The following is a 22,078-nucleotide window of genomic DNA, read 5'->3' on the forward strand; positions in this document are numbered from 1 at the left end:
ATGTATATATGTATATATATATATGAGACATATTTATTTCCTCTATACTTTAGTGTGTTGAGTTTATCTCAGTTCAATGCAATTTTACCTATGTAGCGTCAAATCACAACAACAGTCAAAGCGTTTAATATTTTTCCTACCTCTGTTATAAATATTTATTATTATAAAATGTTACAATATTATTTTTTTGCAAACTGCCAGTTTTTTCTCTGAGTTGTAGAGCTGAATAAAGTTATGTGAAGTTTATTTTTTGAATGTTTGTGAATAGTAGTAATTAGTTAATTTTTTTTATATGGTAGAGCATGTCCACAATAGTCAAACTGATAGTAAGTAATCTCATTCATCAGATTTTTTCAATCTTATCAGGCAACTCTCTTTAACAGTGTGAAATCTTGTTCTAGTCTAATACCCTTGGCCGTCAAACAATTTTGAAGACAGATTTACTCTGAATACCAAACCAAAATTGCGCAAGTCCTTCCTGCTGTGCAATAGCTGAGGTGATTTGCTTAAAGCAATGTTGTAAAAATGTTGCAACTGTTTTACATGGGTTAGGCAGTTGGATATGTTTTCTTCTTTCTTTTTTAAACCTCATGCTTTAGGCAAAGGCAGACAATCATTTGTAAATTCAGCTGGCTGGCATCAAAGAAAGCAGTCCATTTGACCAACAATCTAGCATGTCTCCAATACAGGACTTCAGTCTCACTTATGAATCGGTCAGCAATGATGACATTTTTCCTGGAGGAGACACTATCGTAGGCACAGCTACTTAAAGAAAAAAAAATTCTGACCAATACATAAATAAACTGAAATAACTGATAATAAACTGAAAAGACAAAAGACAATGGACTTCATTCACGACTAGTTCATATGTATAAATCTCACACATAAACTCTGTGGATGAATGTTTCACAGAGAAATCTGTGATTCATTGGGACTTTCTTATCTGAATTTATCTGTAATAATAATAATGGATTGGATTTATATAGCGCTTTTCAAGGCACCCAAAGCGCTTTTACAATGCCACTATTCATTCACTCTCACATTCATACACTGGTAGAGGCAAGCTACAGTTGTAGCCACAGCTGCCCTGGGGCAGACTGACAGAAGCGAGGCTGCCATATCGTGTACTCATTGAACAAATTGTTAGACCCTGTGTACAAGCAGATGATGAAGACCTGGATGTCTTATGTTAAAGTCAAGCAAGGAAAAATAGTGGTTGGAGACTGCAGTACAACCAAAATTATCCCAAATGTGTACATCAAAAGCAAGATCTTGTTGTCTCTTAAATGGTTGCTTCAAACATGGGGACCTGATCTGCAACCATTTTCAGGTCAGTGATTTAAATGAAAATGACAATAGGAAGACAGAAGGTAATGCCTGTCACATGCCTGTCTCCCAGTACTCGTGACAGGCATAAACCTACTATGGTCATATTGTTTATGAGGAAACAAATATGTGAGCTTTACTTCACAGATAACATAATTATTTTGCTTCTACTTTGTACCCTCAATATTTACGGAGTACAAAGGAGCAGTAATAAACTATTGGTCAAATTCATCATGTATTTAATAACAACTATGAAAAGTGGGGACAGTGCTTTTCAGCTGTGGTACCAAGCTCTGAAACTGTTAATCACTCCACCTCCACCTGCTCATGATTAGATAGAATTGTGGAACATCTTTGTCTAAATAATGTAGGCTAATCTGGACAGAGGTGATCTTAATCATTACTAAATTTATAGGCATACTGGTAATCTACAAAAATGCCATTATAGCTATGATAACCTATGCAACTGCGGTCTATATTGCTAATAATATCATTCACCAGCATCTTTGCACATTCACAACTGCTTTTGTTGTTATGGTGCTTAGGTTACTGCCAATACTTGTGGGAGGTACTGATGACAGAACCAGGGTGTACAAAAGAGTAACATCCCTAACGTAGCATGCAGCCATCACAGACATGCATACTTAACCTGTCACGTACAAAAATGTCATCTACATTATAAGTGTCATGATGTGTGCTGTGGCAGGCAGGATGTAGGACCCAAAAGCAGGACTCTGAGACAGAATGACAAACTAAAGGCGGCAGCTTCATTGCTGGAGAACGTATGAACATGAAATACAACTGAACTAGAAACTCAAAAACAGAAACACTACCTTACTAGAAGCACAGAGAAGAAAGAAAAAAAACAGCACAGTGAGGGTATGACACTTCAGGACTTAAAAACACAGGCAGGACAACGAGAGGATGGGGAACAGGTGGTAACACAGCTGGGACAAATTAGACCTAACGACACACACTGATGGAGGTAAAACATAATCTCTAATAGCAAGAAACTAAACAATTTAACATGAATACATGAAAATACAATAAAACCATAAACCACTCAAAGAATCTAACTATCCTTTTAACCAGTTAACACAGTCCAAAACCTAGAGATTAAAAACTAACATAAGCACACAAACACAAAAAAACTGATATAAAACAAAGAAATATTAACCAAAATCAAACAAAGCACATGAACACTTGGTCACCAGACACAGGACCATGACAAAAGGACTGGGTAAACTGTTTGGTACCGTGTCCATAGTCCTGTTCAGTGAGTGAAAATATATACTCCAAGGAACAAGCCCAAATGTCTGTTTACTATCAACAGAAAACTGCTAACCAGGAAGTCGATAGATAGATAGATAGATAGATAGATAGATAGATAGAATAATTTTATTTCGAACATACAAATATAACTGAAATAACAAGAGAAAAGAAAAACAACCACAAACGCCCAATCCCCTTTACAAACCATCCTAGACTTGTGTAAGTTAAGATGTAAATGACCACTTGATCGAAGGGCTCTGGAGGGTGTATAAAGCAGCAAAAAGTCAGACAAATAGTCTGGCCGTTTAGCACTTTATAAGTCAAAAGTAAGATTTTAAATTTAATTCTAAAACGCACTGGAAGCCAATGAAGAGAAGCAAGCACGGCAGTAATGTGTTGGTGTCTCTTCACATGAGTCAAAAGGCGGGCTGCAACATTTTGTACAAGTTGGAGCCGTGCCAAGCTGGACTGACTGACACCAACGTATAGTGAATTACAGTAATCCAGTTGAGATAAGACGGACGGACGGATTGCTCGTTCCAAGTTTTTAAAGGATAAAAATTATCTCACCTTGGATAGGAGCCGTAATTTTAAAAAGGACCACTAAACAACTGAATTAATTTGTTTTTCAAATGTAAGTTTGCTATCCAAGAAACCTCCCAGATTTTTACAAGCCCAAATCTGGGGCATTGAAATTACAGCTTAGTCCAAAAATAATTATTTTATCCTCATTGAAGGTAAGAAAATTTGAGGCCATCCAGGTTTTAACTTCGTAAAGACATTTGAATAGGGATTCCACGGGAGTGGAAGTGTTTCTATTAAACCGAAGATAAATCTGGGTGTTGTCGGCATAAGCGTGAAAGCAGATGTTATGCTTCCTAAACATTAGGCCTAGGGGTAACATATAGACTGAAAAGAGAATTGGGCCTAATACAGAACCCTGCGGGTTCCACAAGGAAAAGGAGCTGGGGAAGAAATAAAATCATCAAGACTCATGGAAAAAGTTCTGTCAGACAGGTAAGACCTAAACCATTCCAAAGGGATGCCTTTGATACCACATTGCTCCAAACGTGAGATCAGAATGCTGTGGTCAACAGTATCAAAGGCTGCAATTAAGTCTAGAAGCAGGAGCACAGCTGAGTCTCCTGAGTCGGTGATTAATAAAATATCATTAAGTACTTTTAGGAGGGCAGTTTCTGTACTGTGGTGGGTTTTGAAGCCCGGCTGGAACTTCTCGAAAATATTATGACTATTTAGAAAGGATTGTAGCTGCTCAAATACAATCCTTTCTAGAATTTTTGACAGAAACGGAAGCTTGGAAATAGGTCTGAAATTAGCAAGAACAGAGGAGTCGAGGTTTGTTTTTTTAAGTACTGGCTGCACTACAGCGTGCTTGAATCCAGTTGGTCCTATTCCAGAGCTAAGACTACTATTAAAAATAGTTAAAATGTCAGGGCCGACTACCTTAATAATCTTTTTTTTAGAAAATGTGTTGGGACTTCATCTGTGGGGCAGGATGATGTCTTTATGCTATTACAAAGATCTTCCACTTGGTTAAGACATACAGGCTCAAACTGGTCAAAAGCAGTTGAGCAGGTATATGTTAATGAGACATCATACAGAGACAGGGTATATGCAGATCGAAGCATTTCTTAATTCTTATTAATAAAGAACTCCAAGAATCTATTGCAGGTTTCACCGGAGCTATCTATATGGAAGGCAGGGGAGGTATTCAAGGCCAAATCAATTGAGAAAAGAGTTATTAGAGTTGTTCTCAATATTTGCTGCTTTGTACATTGTTCCTGCAGTGCTGAAGTCAACAAAATCCTTAAATTTCAGAATTTTGAGAAAGAAAAATCTGATATTTATGCCTTTGTACATGATTTATGATTTTGGGCTCTTGGCTTTCGGCGGAGGCGGTCACGTTTTCTCTTGTCTCCTCTCCCTCCCTTATCTTCCTGCTTGACTTCCCTTGTCTTTGTCTAGTCTTCAAAATCTACAAATTCTCTTTTAAAACACCAAAATCAGTTTGGAGGACAGAATAATTCATCTTGCCACTGGCTTGACTGAAACCACTTTGAATACTATGTTTGGGGACATTCAATCCAAACTCAGAGGATGCTTCCTCCCACTCAATAATGCCATCCACACACTCCTTCGCTATAACATCTAAAAAGAAATAAATAAAATTGCTTTTGCTTGCACACACTGACAGTTAGATAATGGACACACTAAATGAATATATTTTCCTATTTCAATATCTTTACATCTTTATAAAAGAAAATCATTTTATGTATGTTTTTTCAAATTCCAACTGTTTCCTAGATTATTTCTTTTACCTTCCACCCAGTGTTTCCACTGGTCTCATTCTGTCTAGTCCATCAAAGAGTTGATAATAATAATAATAATAATAATAAATTTTATTTATGAGCGCCTTTCAAGTCACCCAAGGACACTTTACAATAGGATAAAACACCTAGTAAAACAATTGCAGAATAAGAACAATAAAATAAAAGCACAAGATAAAATGAACAAACAGTGGATTCACAGTGAATATGCAGATTTGAACAGATGAGTTTTGAGTTGGGATTTAAACTGGGGGAGAGAACCAATATTTCTTATTTCAGGGTGCAGAGAGTTCCACAGCCTGGGAGCAGAGCAGCTGAAAGCTCTGCTTCCCATGGTGGTGAGGCGGAAGGAAGGTACAGTAAGCTGGATAGAAGAAGAAGAACGAAGTGAACGGGCAGAACAAGTGGTGGTTAACAGGTCAGAAAGGTAAGAAGGAGCGAGGTTATGAATGGCCTTGAAGGTGAGCAGAAGAAGTTTGAAAATTATCCGGAATTTCACAGGGAGCCAGTGAAGTTCCTGAAGAACAGGGGTGATGTGCTGGTAGGAGGGGGTTCTGGTGATAATGCGAGCAGCAGAGTTCTGAACCAGTTGAAGCTTATGGAGGGATTTTTGGGGGAGACCATGCAGAAGAGAATTGCAGTAGTCAATACGGGAGGTAACAAGACTATGTACAAGAATGGACGTAGACTGGGTGGAAAGAGAAGGAAGCAATCTGTTAATGTTACGTAGATGGAAGTAGGCAGAACGGGTGAGATTATTGATGTGCGATTTATAGGAAAGTGAACTGTCTAGGATGACACCAAGGCTCTTAATGTCATGGCTAGACGGTCCTCACCGATCGTCTTGCCAATTTGTTGTGGTGTTTGTGTGTACTGTGTCGTGTTCTCCTCTCCATCCTGTGCATGTGTTTTTCTGCTGGAACATGTACTTCCGGAAGCCGTGGCACGGAACGGCAGTTGACCGGAGGGGAGTGTCCTGAGCTAGAATCATCGCACCTGTGCGGAATTACCTTGCCAGCGCAGACCTATTTAACGGGGCGGTTGAGTCACAACCAACGCTGGAACGTTGAACTAAACCGGGTAGCGTAGTCATGATTGGCATACCCGGTTTGTGAAGGAGAGGACATTTTCGTTATTGAGCGTGTGTTTTTTCTCATCTGCCTCCAGGGTTCAGGGATTGGAGGAGGAGCCGGCACCAGGAGTTGTTGTGGATTATTACTGCAATGTCACCGTGAGGAGAGGTCGCCATATCACTGCACTGCCCTTTTTGGATTATAGACTCGAACTGTTAACAAACCTTTTCACTGTAAATAAATCCACTGTCAAGGAGTCTCGCACCTGAGTCCTTTAATCCAATTCACCATGACACTTAACCTGAGGAGAAGGGAAAACTGTGGAGTTATCGATGGTGAATGAGAAATGGTTTGCCTTCAAAAGGTTGGATTTGGTGCCAATAAGGAGGATCTCAGTTTTATCCTCATTGAGCTTTAGAAAATTAGAGGTAAACCAGGATTTTAACTCGGATAGACATTCTGTAAGGGAAGAAGGTGGGAGGGAGGAATCAGGTTTGCAAGAGAGATATAACTGGGTGTCATCAGCAAAACAGTGAAACTGAAGATCAAATTTGCGGAAGATGGTACCTAGAGGGAGGATGTATATTACAAAGAGAAGAGGGCCTAAAACTGAGCCTTGGGGTACACCAGAGGTGACGGGGAATAGATGAGAGCGGAATGATCTTAGTTGAATAAACTGGGAGCGGTCGAGGAGATATGATTGAAACCAGACGAGGGGTGTGTCAGAGATGCCAAGAGAGGAAAGTCTGCTTAGAAGGACAGAGTGGGAAATGGTGTCAAAGGCTGAGCTCAGATCTAAAAGGACAAGAATGGTGAGAAGACCAGAGTCAGCTCCGATTAGAAGATCGTTAGTGACTTTAAGTAGAGCAGTTTCGGTACTGTGACATGAGCGAAAACCAGATTGAAATCTCTCGTAGATGTTATTATTAACCAGATGTAAATGAAGTTGAGCTGCAACCACTTTTTCGAGTATCTTAGAAATGAAGGGTAGATTGGAAATCGGACGGAGGTTGTTAAAGTTGTTAGGATCTAAAGAAGGTTTTTTCAGTATAGGAGTGACTAGAGCAGTCTTCAATAAGGAGGGAACGATACCGGTGGTGAGAGAGAGTGAATGATAGCAGAAATGAGTGGGAGTAAAGAAGAGAGGCAGGATTTCACAAGCCCCGTGGGCATGGGGTCAAGATGACATGTGGCAGGCTTTGATTTACACATGAACTCAGAAATATCAGATAAATCAGGAAGATGAAAAGTGGAAAACGGCTCAAAAAGGAGAAGAGGTTCTGGAGAGGGCGTAGACACAACATTTGATCTGAGTTGCTGGTGGATGTTATTGATTTTCGTAGTCCAGAACAGCATCAAGGAGTTGCATGTTTCAGAGGAATAGAAGTGCGGTGGTAAAGCGTTGGGGGGTTGAATTAGCTTGTTGAAAACTGAAAACAGAGTCCTTGCATTACCCTCATAAGAACTGATAATACCAGAGTAGAAGATTTGTTTGGCCTTGTTAATGGAGTCTTTATACTGAAGTGCGTGGTATTTATAGATTTCTGAATCAACAGTTGAACCAGATTTCTTATATTTACGCTCTAGCTGCCGAGCTTTGACCTTCAGAGCTCGGAGGTCAGAGGTAAACCAGGGAGCAGAGCGAGCAAAGGAAACAGAGAGGGTTTTTACAGGAGCCAGAGAATCAAGGACAGTGAGTAGACAATTATTATAATATAACAACAAATCATCAGGAGTAGAATAGAAGTCCGGAATCTGAACATTGTCCAAACTGGTAGTAAGAATGTCCATATCAATGTTCTTGATGTTGCGGAACAAGATGAGACGGGTTGGCTTGGTAGAAGAGCAGCAGAGAGTGAGGTTAAATGAAAGGAGGAAGTGGTCAGTTATGGGGATTTCAGTAGCAGAAAGATTCGAGGGAGTAAGGCACTTTTACGGTGGAACAAAGAAATTCACGGCAGTTATGTTAATAATATGCGCATCTGCTGCATCCGCTGAAAAGCTGCAGCTGCGTGTGTAACAGCTGCAGCTTTTCAGCGGACTGAAAAGTGCGAACATGTGGACGGGTCCGTTGTGCATTGTTTACAGTGGTGCCGAAACCCAGGATTGGGGCACCTCAGACAGTACCTTTTTTTATTGCGGCTGTCGACTTACACATGCGGCTGCAGCTTTTTGGCTACAGTCTACACACATCAACAACAACAACAGGACCCAGTTCATTATGTTTTAAGCCGGCCAGTCAAGATTGCGCTCAGGTGCGTCCGCCTCCCCCGCAGCCGTGCCACATCCCATGCCCCGCCACAGCTTTGCAGTCAACAACAGGCTCACCGCAACCACTGAATAGTATTAAACTCTCAGTAAATTATATACATTTTCATCTCTCTTCACAAGTTTCTGGACTTATTTTTTTATAAGACTAAGATTGAACTTTATTTTTCCGTGTTTGGCAATGTTCACATTCTGTTTAACTTGTTGCTTTTTTGAAGAAGTAGTGCAGACTCATGAAGCAGTCTAGTGACAAAAGTTACAAATAGTTGTTTGAAATGAAAGTTGTTTGTTTAACTCAGGAATTCGCATGATAAGGTGGGGCCAGGTTTCACAATGAACTCACCCGAAACTCTGGCTGATTGGGACCCACACCCAGTTTCACACCTTGGCTCAGGCGATTAGAGGATCATCAGGGGGTCCTTTTGTCCCTCTGTGGGGGGCTACTCCCACTAGGTTTATATCTGGGACTCTCCACCATTTGACCTTAGAACTGAAGAAGCTTCTCGGGTGAGAGGTGAAACGCCTTCAAGTAACTTAAAGAAGTCCAGACGCTTTTCTTTGCAAGCTCCTTTGACTACGATGACCTGGATGACTGAGAACCTTCACAGACATATTGTTTGTTTAAAAAAATAACTGAAGGATTCATTGTGAAAGAGCTTATTATCTAATAAATTTGCAGCTAGGCTTTTCTGTCATTGTTTTGTTTAGGTGGGGGCATGAAAATATTTATTCCTGCCATGTGGGGAATGATGTAAAAAGTTTAAGAACCACTGCTGTATGGAAACAGGTAAGGTTTGGTTTGACTGTGTCATAATCATTTAAATTGCTGCCCAGTGACATCTTAGAGATTGAGAACGCTGGCCTATTGAGAGACAGTTCAGCTCTTTACCCTTATAACAGTATCAATTGTTTAATGAAGCCATAAGAAAGACCTGGCACCCACATCACAGGAGAGAGCACACTACATGCACACTCGGTGTTACTGTACGTAACACAGCTGTCTTCATTTGTCTTCTTTTTGCATTTGCTGCTGTTGTCCTTTGTTGGAATTTTCAAAAAAAATGTAGCTGAATGTGTAGCTTTGTGCTAATATTGTGTCTGTTTCCATGATTTAAGGGCATTTGTAAACCTAAATTCAATATGGCTGAATTAAAATGGATTCAAAACAAATGTTTACATTCCTTACATTCCACAACACCTCCTACCCTCTGCATGAGACCTTATGAGCACTGAGCAGCTCATTCAGCAGTAGACTTTTACACCCACAGTGTAGGAAAGAGCGCTACCACAGGTCATTCTTATCAGCAGCTGTCAGACTCCATAACACATTTTAACATGCGGTAGTTTAAAACCACCTTGATTACAATGTTGCAGTAACAAAAACATATATATGTGTTAATATAGAGGTAATTATGGGTTAAATTATGGGTATTTCTTCATTTCGTTTAAGTTTATGATTGAATCGGTGGTTGTGACCAGGACATAACTCTTTATTGGAAGAGAGCTGTGACTATCCCCTTTCCCATTCACTTGGATAAATGATAAAGAAAGAATATTTTGAAAAGCTTTTGTGAGCTGAATTTTTTTCTTACTATTGTGAAACAAATTTTTAGACAATGATTGTGTGGCGGAGGCGGGGCCCCGGGCGCGGCTGCAGAGGAGGAGTGGTGCAGTGGGCTCAACGGGGCGGTACGGGAGACGCCGGTAAGAACAGCTGATGGTGATTATGGACTGACAATGGTTTTCCCTCCCCTGTTTTATAGTGAGACGGAGAGCGGTGGCGAGAGGGAAAAACGACACACGTCAGCTGGGAACGAGCTGTCAGTCTATGTGAAAAGCATAAACCTGTGAAACGTGTGAATAAATGTGGAACTTGGCAATAACAACCTGCGTGTGCGTGTACCTGTGCCTCGTATATTCCACAGATTGATTATAAAATAAAATGTATGCAAAATGTGCTACAGGATGCAACATACCCACATGCCTTTATTCAGCTGCAACCTGATCTCTTTCAGCTGGAGCCTGGTGATTTGATTACAATGCCCTTCCTTTTAGCCACAGCATCTAATTTGGTTTGGTGCATTTTTGAGCAATTTTCTCTGATCATAGAATACAGCCAGTCTTCCTGTTAAAAGCAAACCACTGTGATTTGACAAGACATAGAAATTCTGACTCATGTTGTTTTGTTTATATAAATGGTAAATGGCGTGTATTTATATAGCGCTATACTACTCCCTAAGGACCCCAAAGCGCAGTCATCCACTGTGACTTATAGACACGGGACCCCTCCTTGAATCTCCATCTTATTGTGTGGGAGGGGGTCTTTGTGCAAGAGTTTATAAGAGCAACCATCAATTTTCTTAGCGTCTTTTGCAATTCAATGGCTGGGGCTGGAGCCTGTCCTTGCTATCATGTAGTCAAAGATGTAGTACACGTGTAGGCAATAAGTATGCAGCTGGACTTCGGAAATCGACACAGAAAGATCTTATCTGATCAAGAGATTTGAACCTAGAACTTTGAACGTGGAAAGACAGGATATGATAAATGAAAACTGGTGGGACAGTTTGTGGCGGACAAATTACTGCATTTTTTAAAAAGAAAAACATCAGGTAATTTAGGCGAAAGTGCAGGAGACCATAGAACTGGTTTTGATGGTAGTACATGGTAAATTCTAGTTAGTTCGCAGAACTTATGAAAAAAAAAAAAAGAGTTTAGCTATGAGCTAAAACTAACTTGGCGTCAAAGTTAGTTTTACCAGTTAAACCACTGGTTTAACTAGTTTAAATGGACTGCCCAGCTATCCCTTCAGTCAAAAGCTAGTAGCAAAGGCAGCAGAGGGAAGCACGGTGGTTCTGTGCTTAGCACTGTTGTTGCCATCAGTTACATGCCATGATACATGGCACTGTTGTTTTTCTGTTGCGTAACACCACCATTTGGAAACTTGCATCCAGAGTTTTTAGCTGCCCACCCAAACATAGCAGGCTACTTCTTTTGATCAAAAGGAGTTTGAATGAGGTGCTACTGTTACAAGGGTTGAAAAGCTGAAAAGTCGTTCTTCAAACAGCATTTAGTTTAGTTATGGATCCCAAAAAGCATTTGCAACATGTCAGTGTTTCTCAGATTAGTAAATGTAAATAAAATCTGTGAATAAACTGTGACTTTGGTAAAGACTTAGTGAACAATATTAAGTAGCTATCTTAAACTGTGCAAATCCCAGTAATATGTCTAGTTGGTCATTATGGTGCATAAGCTAAATTTATTGTCTAAAGAGCTGTTGTAATAAATGTCTCACACTTTTTGGTACTATGTCAAATTAAAAAAAAAAAAAAAAGCCCACGACGTCACTCTATAGGCGGAGCCTCCTGTCACGCCCATTGGATCTGCTCGTCAGTGCTGAGAAAAGCATTTCGCCGACAGCTCAGAAATGTCTCCGATAAAGGACTTTAATGTGACTTACGGAACAATCGACGAAAGCGATACTTTTTCTGAAGGAGATACTATAGTTGGAACAGTTAGTTTCAGCCTGACAAAAGCCATCAAAGTCAAAAGTGTTTCTGTAAAGGCCAAAGGAGACGCAAACGTACACTGGTCTGAAGGAAGTGGAGATGACGAGAGATCGTACAGTGATCATAGGAGATATTTCAAGGTGAAGGAACTCTTAGTTGCAGAAAATGCTAAAGGTAGGTTTATTTATTTAGAACTTGGAAATCACGTTATTTTGCCATTTCACTCCTCATGGCAATATACTGAGTTTGTTATGATCATTGGTTTCTTTTAGTTTTATTCATGTAATCCTTGTATATTATGATAATTCCGTTCTTGCGCTTCTAGTTTGGTTGTCATCTACTATTCAATTTTCATTAAAATTTTAGTTCTTAGTTCCATAAAGGACGGTGCTTTAATCTGCTGTCATTCCCCAAGGAGTCCCCAAAGCGGATGGATTTATGATTTAGCTAGAATTGTGCGCGCGAAAGACGGATGTTTTAACCATTTCACCACACTTCGAATGTTTTGTTATTTTAGACTGTAATTCTCTTAATTGTTTGCGTATCCTCTCTTGAATCCTCTTGTGTCAAACTATTCACGCCTGCCTTTCCCTGCGTCTCCCTTCCTGTTTTGTCTGTTATTTGTCTTCCGTGTCTTGTGACCAGTTTGAATTCGACCCTCTTTTCTACTTCTGTCGCAACTGTTTGAGGGTTCCCTCTCTTGTTACACTCCTTGATCACCTCATGTGTTTATAAATGGTACTTTCCCCCTTAGGCTGCACTATTTATTGCCACGTCTATACACTTCTGCCGTGTGCTTCTCGACTCTGTTTCTGTCAGTTTTTATACTTTGCCAAACTATTAACCAGGTGGCGGGGAACGATATATAGCAGCATATTCCGATGTTTTGCATGGCTTTATTGATACAGAGACATACAGAGACACCAAATATATTTTTATTCAATCCGTTACAAGGGTTCATCTCAACAAGAAGGCAAATCTCATGCACTACCATCCAGAGATAACATTATTTACATTTAATTAGCTCAGCTAATAAACCAATCAACACTGGACACCCTTTGCTTGATAGAGCTACTTCCTATAAGGCTACAGCTCTTAAAAGTAAAGTCATAAGACCGTATATCATAGAGTTATAGTAGTCTTCAACCAGAAATTATAAAAACCTCAAAGAACATTTTCTATAGCTTCCGTTTTTTGCAGGAGTAACTGTGTAAATACCTGCATTGGCGTTTTTGAGTATATACAACTAAATAAAGAATGGAATTCGTCCTTCTTTTGAAATTTAAATTGCTCAAAGCAAAATGCTACTTTCACATTGGCTCTGGTCCCACTGTACCTCTGATTCTCTCTTCTCAGTTATCATTCCTTGTGAGTCTTGCATTATCCTAACTCACTAAACACAACCCAGTCACAGGCACTGTGGGATAGATTATAATATTGCAGAATTCCCATAGAGTCTTTTCAAAGTTAAAGTCATCTTCAGTGTCAGACACTGATAGGTGCCAATCTTTTTTTGGGGGAGTAAAAAAATATTACTGACCTGGTAATGGCCAGGTTACCGGGCTGGTTACATCCATGGTTGTCATGGTCTTCTAGCTAGAAACTAGCAGACTGGCTTGAAAATAAAACATGTTACACGTGCAGAGATAATATTAAAGACACTATGGTGATACATGCATTTTAGAGATCCCTGCTTTTTTTTTTTAAAGAGTTTTCTGTGAAGTTAAGAATAATTAGAAAAGTGTGTGCAAAAACAACAGGAATAACAGTGCATACAGACATGAGTATTGATTAACTGTAGAAAAAGTAAGATATAACTACTGATGCTTCAGTCAGTTCTGTTTGAGGTATACAAGTTAGTATGGCCATAAGCTACCACAGGAGTTACAACAGCAGAGGTATCCACATATTTGATTTGACAGATTTTTATACTGGATACCATTCCTGATACAGCCCTTCCAGGGATTTGTCCCAACTTCCCTTCTTCCAGATGATCTTTTGCTGATAGGAGAAACATTAAACATCACATAGATTAAATGAAAATCTCCCCAAAGTAAAATGCAGCTATTATTAGTTATCATTGCCTACCTATGATCATTCAGTATGTCTGCCATATAAAAACCTTAAAATGTCACAAGCAGAAAAAAAAATAAATAAAAAAGAACCAAAAGCATTGTAATATTTAATTTAATCTGATGTGCAGTTAAATGAAACAGACAAAAGTAAACCAATGCCATTCTTAAAAAAATACATTTAATGCAAAGTTTAAAACAGGAATATAAAAAAAGCACTCGAGTTTCAAAGGTGAGTTTAAAGTTGTCTGCATTTTCTTTTAGTTTTACTGAACGTGATTCAAGTCTAGACTTTTTACAGTGAAGTTCTTTATCAAATATATCTTCTAGTTTATAACTAGGCTTGATGCAGATCTTGGAAAGCAGCAGTTGCATTTAAGAGCCTACCACTCAAGAGTTTCTCAAAAGTTTAATCACATTTCTCCTGCAGGCACTTCACTTCCCCAAGGGGTCCATTATTTTAAGTTCAGGCTTAAAATCCCAGAGGGGTAAGTGGGAATTTCTGGCTGCAAGTATCAATACTGTGTCATAACTTGCCTTTACAAACAAATGCATTATACCATGGTTCTGTTTTATAGGAACATGCCATCATCCTTTACAGGATGCCATGGAAAAGTTGTCTACATGGTTGAAGCAAAGATATCCAGGAGCTGGCGATGGCCTTCTACAGTACAAAAAGAGATCAAGTTTGTTTCTAAGGCATTTCTACACACTGTTCAAGTAATGGCAAACACTGCAATGGTTTGTTAGAAATTTTATACTTGGAAAAGTGTATTGTAACCTTTAAAAATGCAATTCAGTGAGGCATTAAGTTGTGTTGGAAAATGTTTGTCTGTATGTTTTGTTATAGTGTCCACAATCTAGTACAGTGAGTAAAAAGATGAGTGGTCTCTCCAAGGGACAGGTCCAAATGTCTGCTACTATTAACAGAACAGTCTGTTTTCCAGGTAAATTGTTTGCAATTTGCAAAATCTAATGTAAATACATTTAACAATGCAGTTTACTTATAATATTTGCTTTTGTCAGGTGAAACTTTATCTGTTGCCACCAAAATCTGCAACTCTTCCTCCAAGGACATGAAGCCCAAATTCAAACTCCAGGAGAGAATAGTGTACCGTGCTGGTTGCTCTTCTACGTCCAGTGAGAAAACTTTATTTAAAAAGGTCGGGGACAATATAAATCCAAACTCAGAGGAAAGTGTCTCCTGCCAAGTGAAGATTCCCGTTGATGTCATCATTCTCCATAACTGTGAAATCATCTCAGTGGAATATTACATCAAGGTATGAAACAAAGTCATAGTTCTTTTATATAGTATTACCTTAGAAATTAAACTTCATCTGTTTGTAAACATTTTCAGGTAAGTAATAGACACGTAAAATACGTGTCCTAAACTCTTAAAAAATGTATACAAAAAATTACTGCAGAACACCTAATTAAACTACTACTATTGCAAAATGCTGCATAAAATTTGAATAATAACATATAAATTATTTATGACAAATAACTGAATCAGTAGCTTCATATGTTGCACTTTGATTCAGATGTTTACTAATCTATTACTGACATGTTTCCTAGGTGTATGTGGACATTAGTTTTGCCACTGATCCAGAGGTTGTGTTTCCACTGGCCATCGTTCCTCCCAGTTTTGCTGCCTTTCAGCCTGGGGAGGCTCTGGGGCCTTACCCACCTGGGACAGCTGGGGCTCCAAGCTACAGCGACTTTACTTCCTTTAACCAGTGGCCACAAGGTGCCCCACCATATGAGTTCTCAGCTCCAGCGTTTTCATCACCCCCAGTACAATATCCAGGATCTACTGCTCTGCCTCAGTTTCAGCAGGAAGAACCACCTCCATCGTATACGTCTCTTTATCCTCACCAAAATGAACAACCGTAGAAGCTCAACTGGATACTGAGAAAATGAATGAACTAAATGTTAATAGTAAGTCACACCTCAAAAATAGCTCTTGGGAGTATGGGCTAATGAATCTTCAGTTGGGTTTGGAAAACAGACATCAGTGTAAAATTCTGAAAGCCAAGATAAGAGACGAGAAAATTGGTTACCACATGTGTGCCTTTGGTGGGTGCTGAGCTTCTTGTTGGTCAATTAGCAGGACAGCATGAGGCCTTACAGCTGTTGTCACATGAGAGAACTCATAGTTGCATAAGAAATTGAGTTTTTCATACTGTACTAATGAAACAAAGAAAAGACAGCACATAGCTGATGATGATAACTAGTTTGCAAGTGGAATGGAAAAGGTGCTGCTTTAAGGCTGGCATTCACTTAATTATTTGTTTTTGTTCAGGAGTATGTGCCTGCAGGTGAACAGTGAGTAAGCCAATGATTTGTTGTGAATTTTACCTCCATGTTGTCTTTGCTACAACCATGATAATTCGAGTTTTCCATTTTCTTTTGTGGGGTCTTTATCTTACAATAGAAAGTGCCTTGAGGCAACTGTTGTTGTGATTTTGCCACTATATTAAAAAAGAAAAAACCTGCTTCTTGTCTGCGGTCACTGGGTTTTATAGTAGAGTCATCAGACACTTGTTTATGCCAGGCATTTCCAAGAAAGTGTAGTCATGTGTCTCTTGATAGGTTGTTACTCTTTAAAAGGTTTAGTTGAAACATTTACTAGCACAGAGATAAGTTCATATTCAGATGCGCATACATTGTATTTATAATACATATTAGAACATATTTTTTTATGCTACTTATATTACTTCATTTCCTTTTTTTATTTTCACACAAAGACTAGAGGCCAATAAAGGGTCTGTTGCAGTTCAGTGGCTTCCTTCTGGTGGCCACACTTTCTAACAATTTAACAAAATCATACACTCCAAAATCCAAGTTTCGATTTATCTTGACGTTTCCTTTGTTAGATTTTATCTGTGTATGTATCTGTAAGTTTGGTGTTTTTTTTTTCATTATTTTCTGAATTTCTTTATAATTTTATCCCATAATAAGTTTTAAACTGGTTATCATCGTTGTAATTTTTGCTAGGCTTTCATTTTTATTATGCTCGTCCATTTAAGTCTTATTTATTGAAATTTCAATTTACATGCAATTGCCTGGAAAGCACTTTGGCTCAACCACTGTTGATATAAATGCACTATAAAAATAAAATTGACTTGACGTTTGTTAGTTATGTTAGTTAGTATTATGCTCATTCATTTCAGATAAAATGAGGCCTTTTCACAATTTTATACTTAGTAGTATACTAAGAGTATTCTATATTTTATCTTTAATAATATTTAAATGTTAAAAAGTCAGTGTGAGTTGTGGCTTATGCTTTTGATGTGCCATTCTGCTTATTTTCTGTGTCATTTGTAAACACAACACTGGTTCATCCCCTTGACTTAGGTTTATTTTCTTATGTTTACATATCATTAAATAATACCAACAGTTATCTCAAGGCATTTTATATTATTTATTTATTTTATTGTGTTTATTTTTATAACACCTGTCTTGCACAAGTACAGTCTGAATGCTTTGTTGTTCTAAACACATTTGCTTTCCCAAGAGGAGCACTATGGACTTTAGGTAGGTTCTTCTTGCTAATCATTTTTATTTTATTTTAATATAATTATTGGTGTGGATATTATGGATATTAAGTGTCTACTACCTGTTCCACAATATGGAGGGGTGGGGGCTGCTGTTGTAAGGCTGGTATTGATTTATTAATTGAGTTCTTTTCTGTGAATTTCACTCCCCCCCCCCCCCCCTTTTTTTTTTAAATTGTCTTTCTTACATGGTAACCGCGTTAACCTTTGCTTCTTTTCTGTTGTCAGTGCGTTTCATAATAGTGTCATGAGACACTTGTTTATGCCAGTAATTTCCCAGAAAGAGCAGACATTTGTCTCGTGATAGGTTGTTACTCTTTGAACAGTTTAGTTGAAACATATGCAAGCACAGTGATAAGTTCCATTCTTAAAACTGTGTATTTTTTTAGGCCACAGTGATTTGGTTAAGCTCTGCATCAGCAAACAGTGTGTTGACTACAAGTGGATTCAAACTGCAATTCTGTGTGTGATGAACCTGCATTGCCTGTGCAAAACAGATTAACGTGTAATCACTTGCTAAGAAAGCAATGGGAAGTCAGGCTTGTTTATAGAATGCAATTCATATGCAATGGTAATTTGAAGAGCTTTGTATATGATGAATGAAAGGAAATTAAAAATGGGAATAAATCAATTAAAAGAGTTTTTAATACTTTTAAAAGTTACAGTTGGTCAGAAATGTAGGAAAGATAAAGTGCTAATTCACCATGTTTAGTTCAGTAGGTATACTGCCTACAGATATCTAGTATATGCACACCTTTCAGAAGAGGAAGCATTGACTGGCTGACAGGTGTTCCCTTTACTGCACCATAAGAGAGATGTGACTGGAGTCATCCAACTAGCTCAGGCCAATTTAGTGGCTCAAGGCAGTCCATTAAAGAAAGCAAATGCGGCATGCAAAAACACCCTCAAATTTTGATACCCTCCTCCTCTAACCAAATATGTTTATTTGGTTAGATGCTTTGCATCTTTTAACACTAATCTAGATTTTCACATTTATAATTCAAGTTTGAATAAAGTATTAATAAGATCTTAAGGTTAGGTTGTTGTTTCTAGAAACTTTTCTTTTGAACATATTACATAAAAGCATCACAATCTCTCCACAAGCTTCAAAATCAGGTATTTGCTAGCATTTGCAAACTGGAAAACAAAGGGAACGTCTTTAATGATGTCTAAAAAATTATTCAATTTGGGAAGATCAATTTTGTGAATAATAACTGAGGCATTATACACCACTTCATGTACTCAACAAGCTTGCAAAAAGAAATGCACAGTGCACAATGTAGCTCATTATTAATGAAGTCATGACGAACATTATTGTATAGGTGTCCTTTGTCAATATGGCACAATGACACCACTTTAATAAGGTGAGCAGGCCTCCAATTTTACATAAAACAAGACTGAATAGCTCTTAGGAAAGCTCTCTAACCATGATGTCACAGTGATTCCTCTCAGCTGCACCTCCTTCACAACTTTCTGGTGCTGCTGCATCCTTCTCTCCACTCTCTTGCTGAAACATGTACTTGCTGACAACCTCGTAGAATTATGTGAGGTAAGAAACCTCAGAAATACTTCTTGCAAAATTTCACAAAGATTTTAAAACCAAAACAAGGCTACTGCAGTTGCAGCCTTCTGGAGTCTGGTTAAGCTCTTTGCACATCACAGACTCAGATAAAGAGTCTTTTAACACTCAGTCTTTGACTCAAGTTGATAACCAGGGGTGCACATAAGTGGTCCGCAGGTAAGCATGTGCTGTCAAAATAAAAAACACGCACCAGATAAGAAGTTGCAACGCGCATTTGCGTACATAAGATTTTCTGGAGGAGGACAGACATTTGTTTAGAACTCTTAAAGATGTCGAAGAAGCAAGCTCCTTTAAGCAATTACTTTGGTGTTCCTCCACCTCCAAAGAAATGTCAAAAGAAGTCAGAACCACAAAAGAAGCACGTGTTCTCGAAAAAGTGGTTACAGGAGGTGAGCTGGCTTCAGACAAATGATGAACGCACAGAGATGTGGTGCAGAACTTCTTGTCTGGTGCGCATTTTTTATTTTGACAGCACATGCGCACCTGCGGACCACTTATGTGCACCCTTGTTGATAACTCCCTCTTTACTTAGATTGTTCAGTCACATACAGTTATGCAGAGTCCCCTTGCAGCTGGTAGGTCACACCCAGATTATCAGGCTAGGATTTTCAGGCTAGGATTTTCAGGTTGGAGACACTTTCTTACTGACTGCATATATATCTGTGTAGTCAGAAGCCTTCAGGGCTGCAAACAGTACTGAGGACAGTGGGGAAAATCAATGGGTTTTCCCCACTTCCCCACATCCAGCACACTGCTCAGGAACACTGTCTGAGCAGAGCTAACAAAATGATAAGGTCTATTCTCTCTGCTTACAAGGTTCTAAAGGTTCACAGCGGGTAAAATAAGTATGAAACACATCACCAATTTTAAGTACATTTATTTCTAAAGGTGCTAATTTAATGCTAACATTAAATTCTGACCAGATCTCCAGTCCACAAAAATAAACAAAATAAATGGTAAATGGCCTGCATTTGTATAGCGCTTTACTCAGTCCCTAAGGACCCCAAAGCGCTTTACACTACATTCAGTCATTCACCCATTCACACACTGGCAATGGCAAGCTACGTTGTAGCCACAGCTGCCCCGGGGCGCACTGACAGAGGCTAGGCTGCCGGACACTGCCGCCACCGGGCCCTCTGACCACCATGAGACAGTTTTTTAAAAAAGTATTGAACACATGCAGAACAAGAGGTGTGAAAGGCATGGAAAGACATTTTGTTGCTTTGTCAAGTACTGAAGGTTCCAGTAAGCACTGTTGGGGAACAGAGAGAGAGAGAGCGAGAGAGAGAAAGAAAGAGAGAGGCTTTTCTTTTGTTCATGTGTGCTATATATTTGTAATATGCCCTTTTGTATGAGTATAAGAGTATCAGGCACGTTAGAAAGCTACGTTAAGAGGACAAGTTTTTTGAGACAATATGTCTGTGAAGGTTCTCAGTCATCCAGGTCATGGTAGTCTAAAGAGCTTGGAAAGAAGTTTGGACTGGACGTCTCTAAGTTGCTTGAAGATGTTTCACCTCTCATCTGAGAGGCTTCTTCAGTTCAGTTCAGTCAAATGGTGGAGATTCCCAGATTTAAGTCCTAGAGGAGAGTCCCCCCAAGGGGGTCAAAAAGCCCCCTGTTGCTCCTCTACCTGATCACATGAGCCAAGGTGTGAAAACGGGAGTAGGTCACAATCAGCCAAGGGTTATGGGTGAACCCGCCATGAGGTCAAACAGGCCAGGATGTGTGTGGATGTTAAGGCGTCCGGGAAAAGATCTCAGAACTGGATTATAGATGGCAGACAGTTTTGTGTCGTAAACCACCGCCTCTGTTCAAAGATGGTCGTTCACAGTGGACATAGATGGCTTCTTTCACTCCTCTTTCAATCATGAACTGTGCTCCACCGACCCCCTCCCTCTCAGGACGATTACAATTCTTGGAACATCTGTGATGGCCAAAACATGTCTAACATGTCCCTGTGGCAATTCCTCACGGTTCTCACAACGGCCACGCTTCGAGAAAGGTCAAAAAAATCCATGACAGATAGATAACTAGATAGATAGATAGAAAATGTATTTATTTATTCATATAAATGACATAAATATAAATGAAATAACAAGAGAAAAGAAACAAAAAAACTTGAAAAAACATCAAGTTTTCATGAATATCTCTATAATATCTCTATCTAGTGTGACCTCTGTGTTATGGCTCTTTAAATGAAGGAACAGGGTCAGGTCAATTTTATAGCAACAGCCCCTTTTATTCAGTATCTGAATGACAAAGTGCAACAAAGTGGTTTTAATTCTTGTGGAAAACCAGCGCGAGCCGTCTGTGGGAATCCCTCATCACTTAACATTTAACTATGTTAAAAAAAGTTCAACTATTAACACTATAGGTGCGCGCATCTTTTCCAAGCGTGGATGGACTGTTAGCGATCAAATAAATAAATAAGGTTGTGTTAAGGTTCAAATATTGAGGAAGGAGAGTACAAACAACCATGGTCCAAGAGCTTGGTCAAACAATTGATTTTAATGAAATACACGCGTGGGAAGACCAGTTCCGTTCGCAGACAGGGCTAATCTTCGACTACTCAAAACATAAACAGATATTTTATACCATCAGGGTATATGTTATTTAATGACGCCCCCTCAACGTCAGATCCAATATATGCATACGTCAATTCAAAACCACAATGACTTTTAACACAATTTGAAAAGAACATTGTCTTCGTCTTCACAGCAGGTATTTCCTGTCACTGCCGGATGCTCGCTTATCGTCTTGACACATCAGCAGCAGTTCTGCGACAAACTGCTCTTTTGCAACCCCGAGCAAAACATGATTAAACTTTCACCTATAAATGATTCTCTCTAACTGAGTGTGTGTGTGTGCTAACCACAATTGCACCCTATTTCACCTCGCCGACTAGCTCCTGACCTCTCACCAGACAGAGAGACAGAAGCCACTCTCATATATGTAATAACCGAACTGAAACTATGTATATGTCATCTACTGAATAAATGTTTTAATCAAGAATCTCTACTAAAGGCTTAATACAAGAATATGAACTTATAAACGATAATAAAAAATGACCTGAT

The 22,078-nt window shown here is 39.0% G+C and overlaps 1 protein-coding gene across 2 annotated transcripts; it reads left to right on the top strand.

The window, feature by feature from the left end:
• Positions 1–11,650: 11,650 nt before the first annotated feature.
• On the top strand, positions 11,651–16,360 carry LOC113034178 (arrestin domain-containing protein 3-like). Of its 2 annotated transcripts, none has more exons than XM_026188558.2 (6): positions 11,651–11,967; positions 14,296–14,353; positions 14,444–14,606; positions 14,716–14,812; positions 14,892–15,145; positions 15,441–16,360. In XM_026188558.2, the coding sequence occupies exons 1-6, from the start codon at positions 11,712–11,714 to the stop codon at positions 15,756–15,758; spliced, it is 1,146 nt and encodes a 381-aa protein (XP_026044343.1). In that variant the 5' UTR covers positions 11,651–11,711; the 3' UTR covers positions 15,759–16,360. The 2 variants fall into 2 exon arrangements, with proteins under 2 accessions (XP_026044343.1, XP_026044345.1); XM_026188560.2 differs by having other exon boundaries at positions 14,444–14,585.
• Positions 16,361–22,078: the final 5,718 nt, after the last annotated feature.

This window comes from Astatotilapia calliptera, chromosome 12, assembly GCF_964374335.1.
Source record: "Astatotilapia calliptera chromosome 12, fAstCal68.1, whole genome shotgun sequence".
Classification (NCBI taxonomy): domain Eukaryota; kingdom Metazoa; phylum Chordata; class Actinopteri; order Cichliformes; family Cichlidae; genus Astatotilapia; species Astatotilapia calliptera.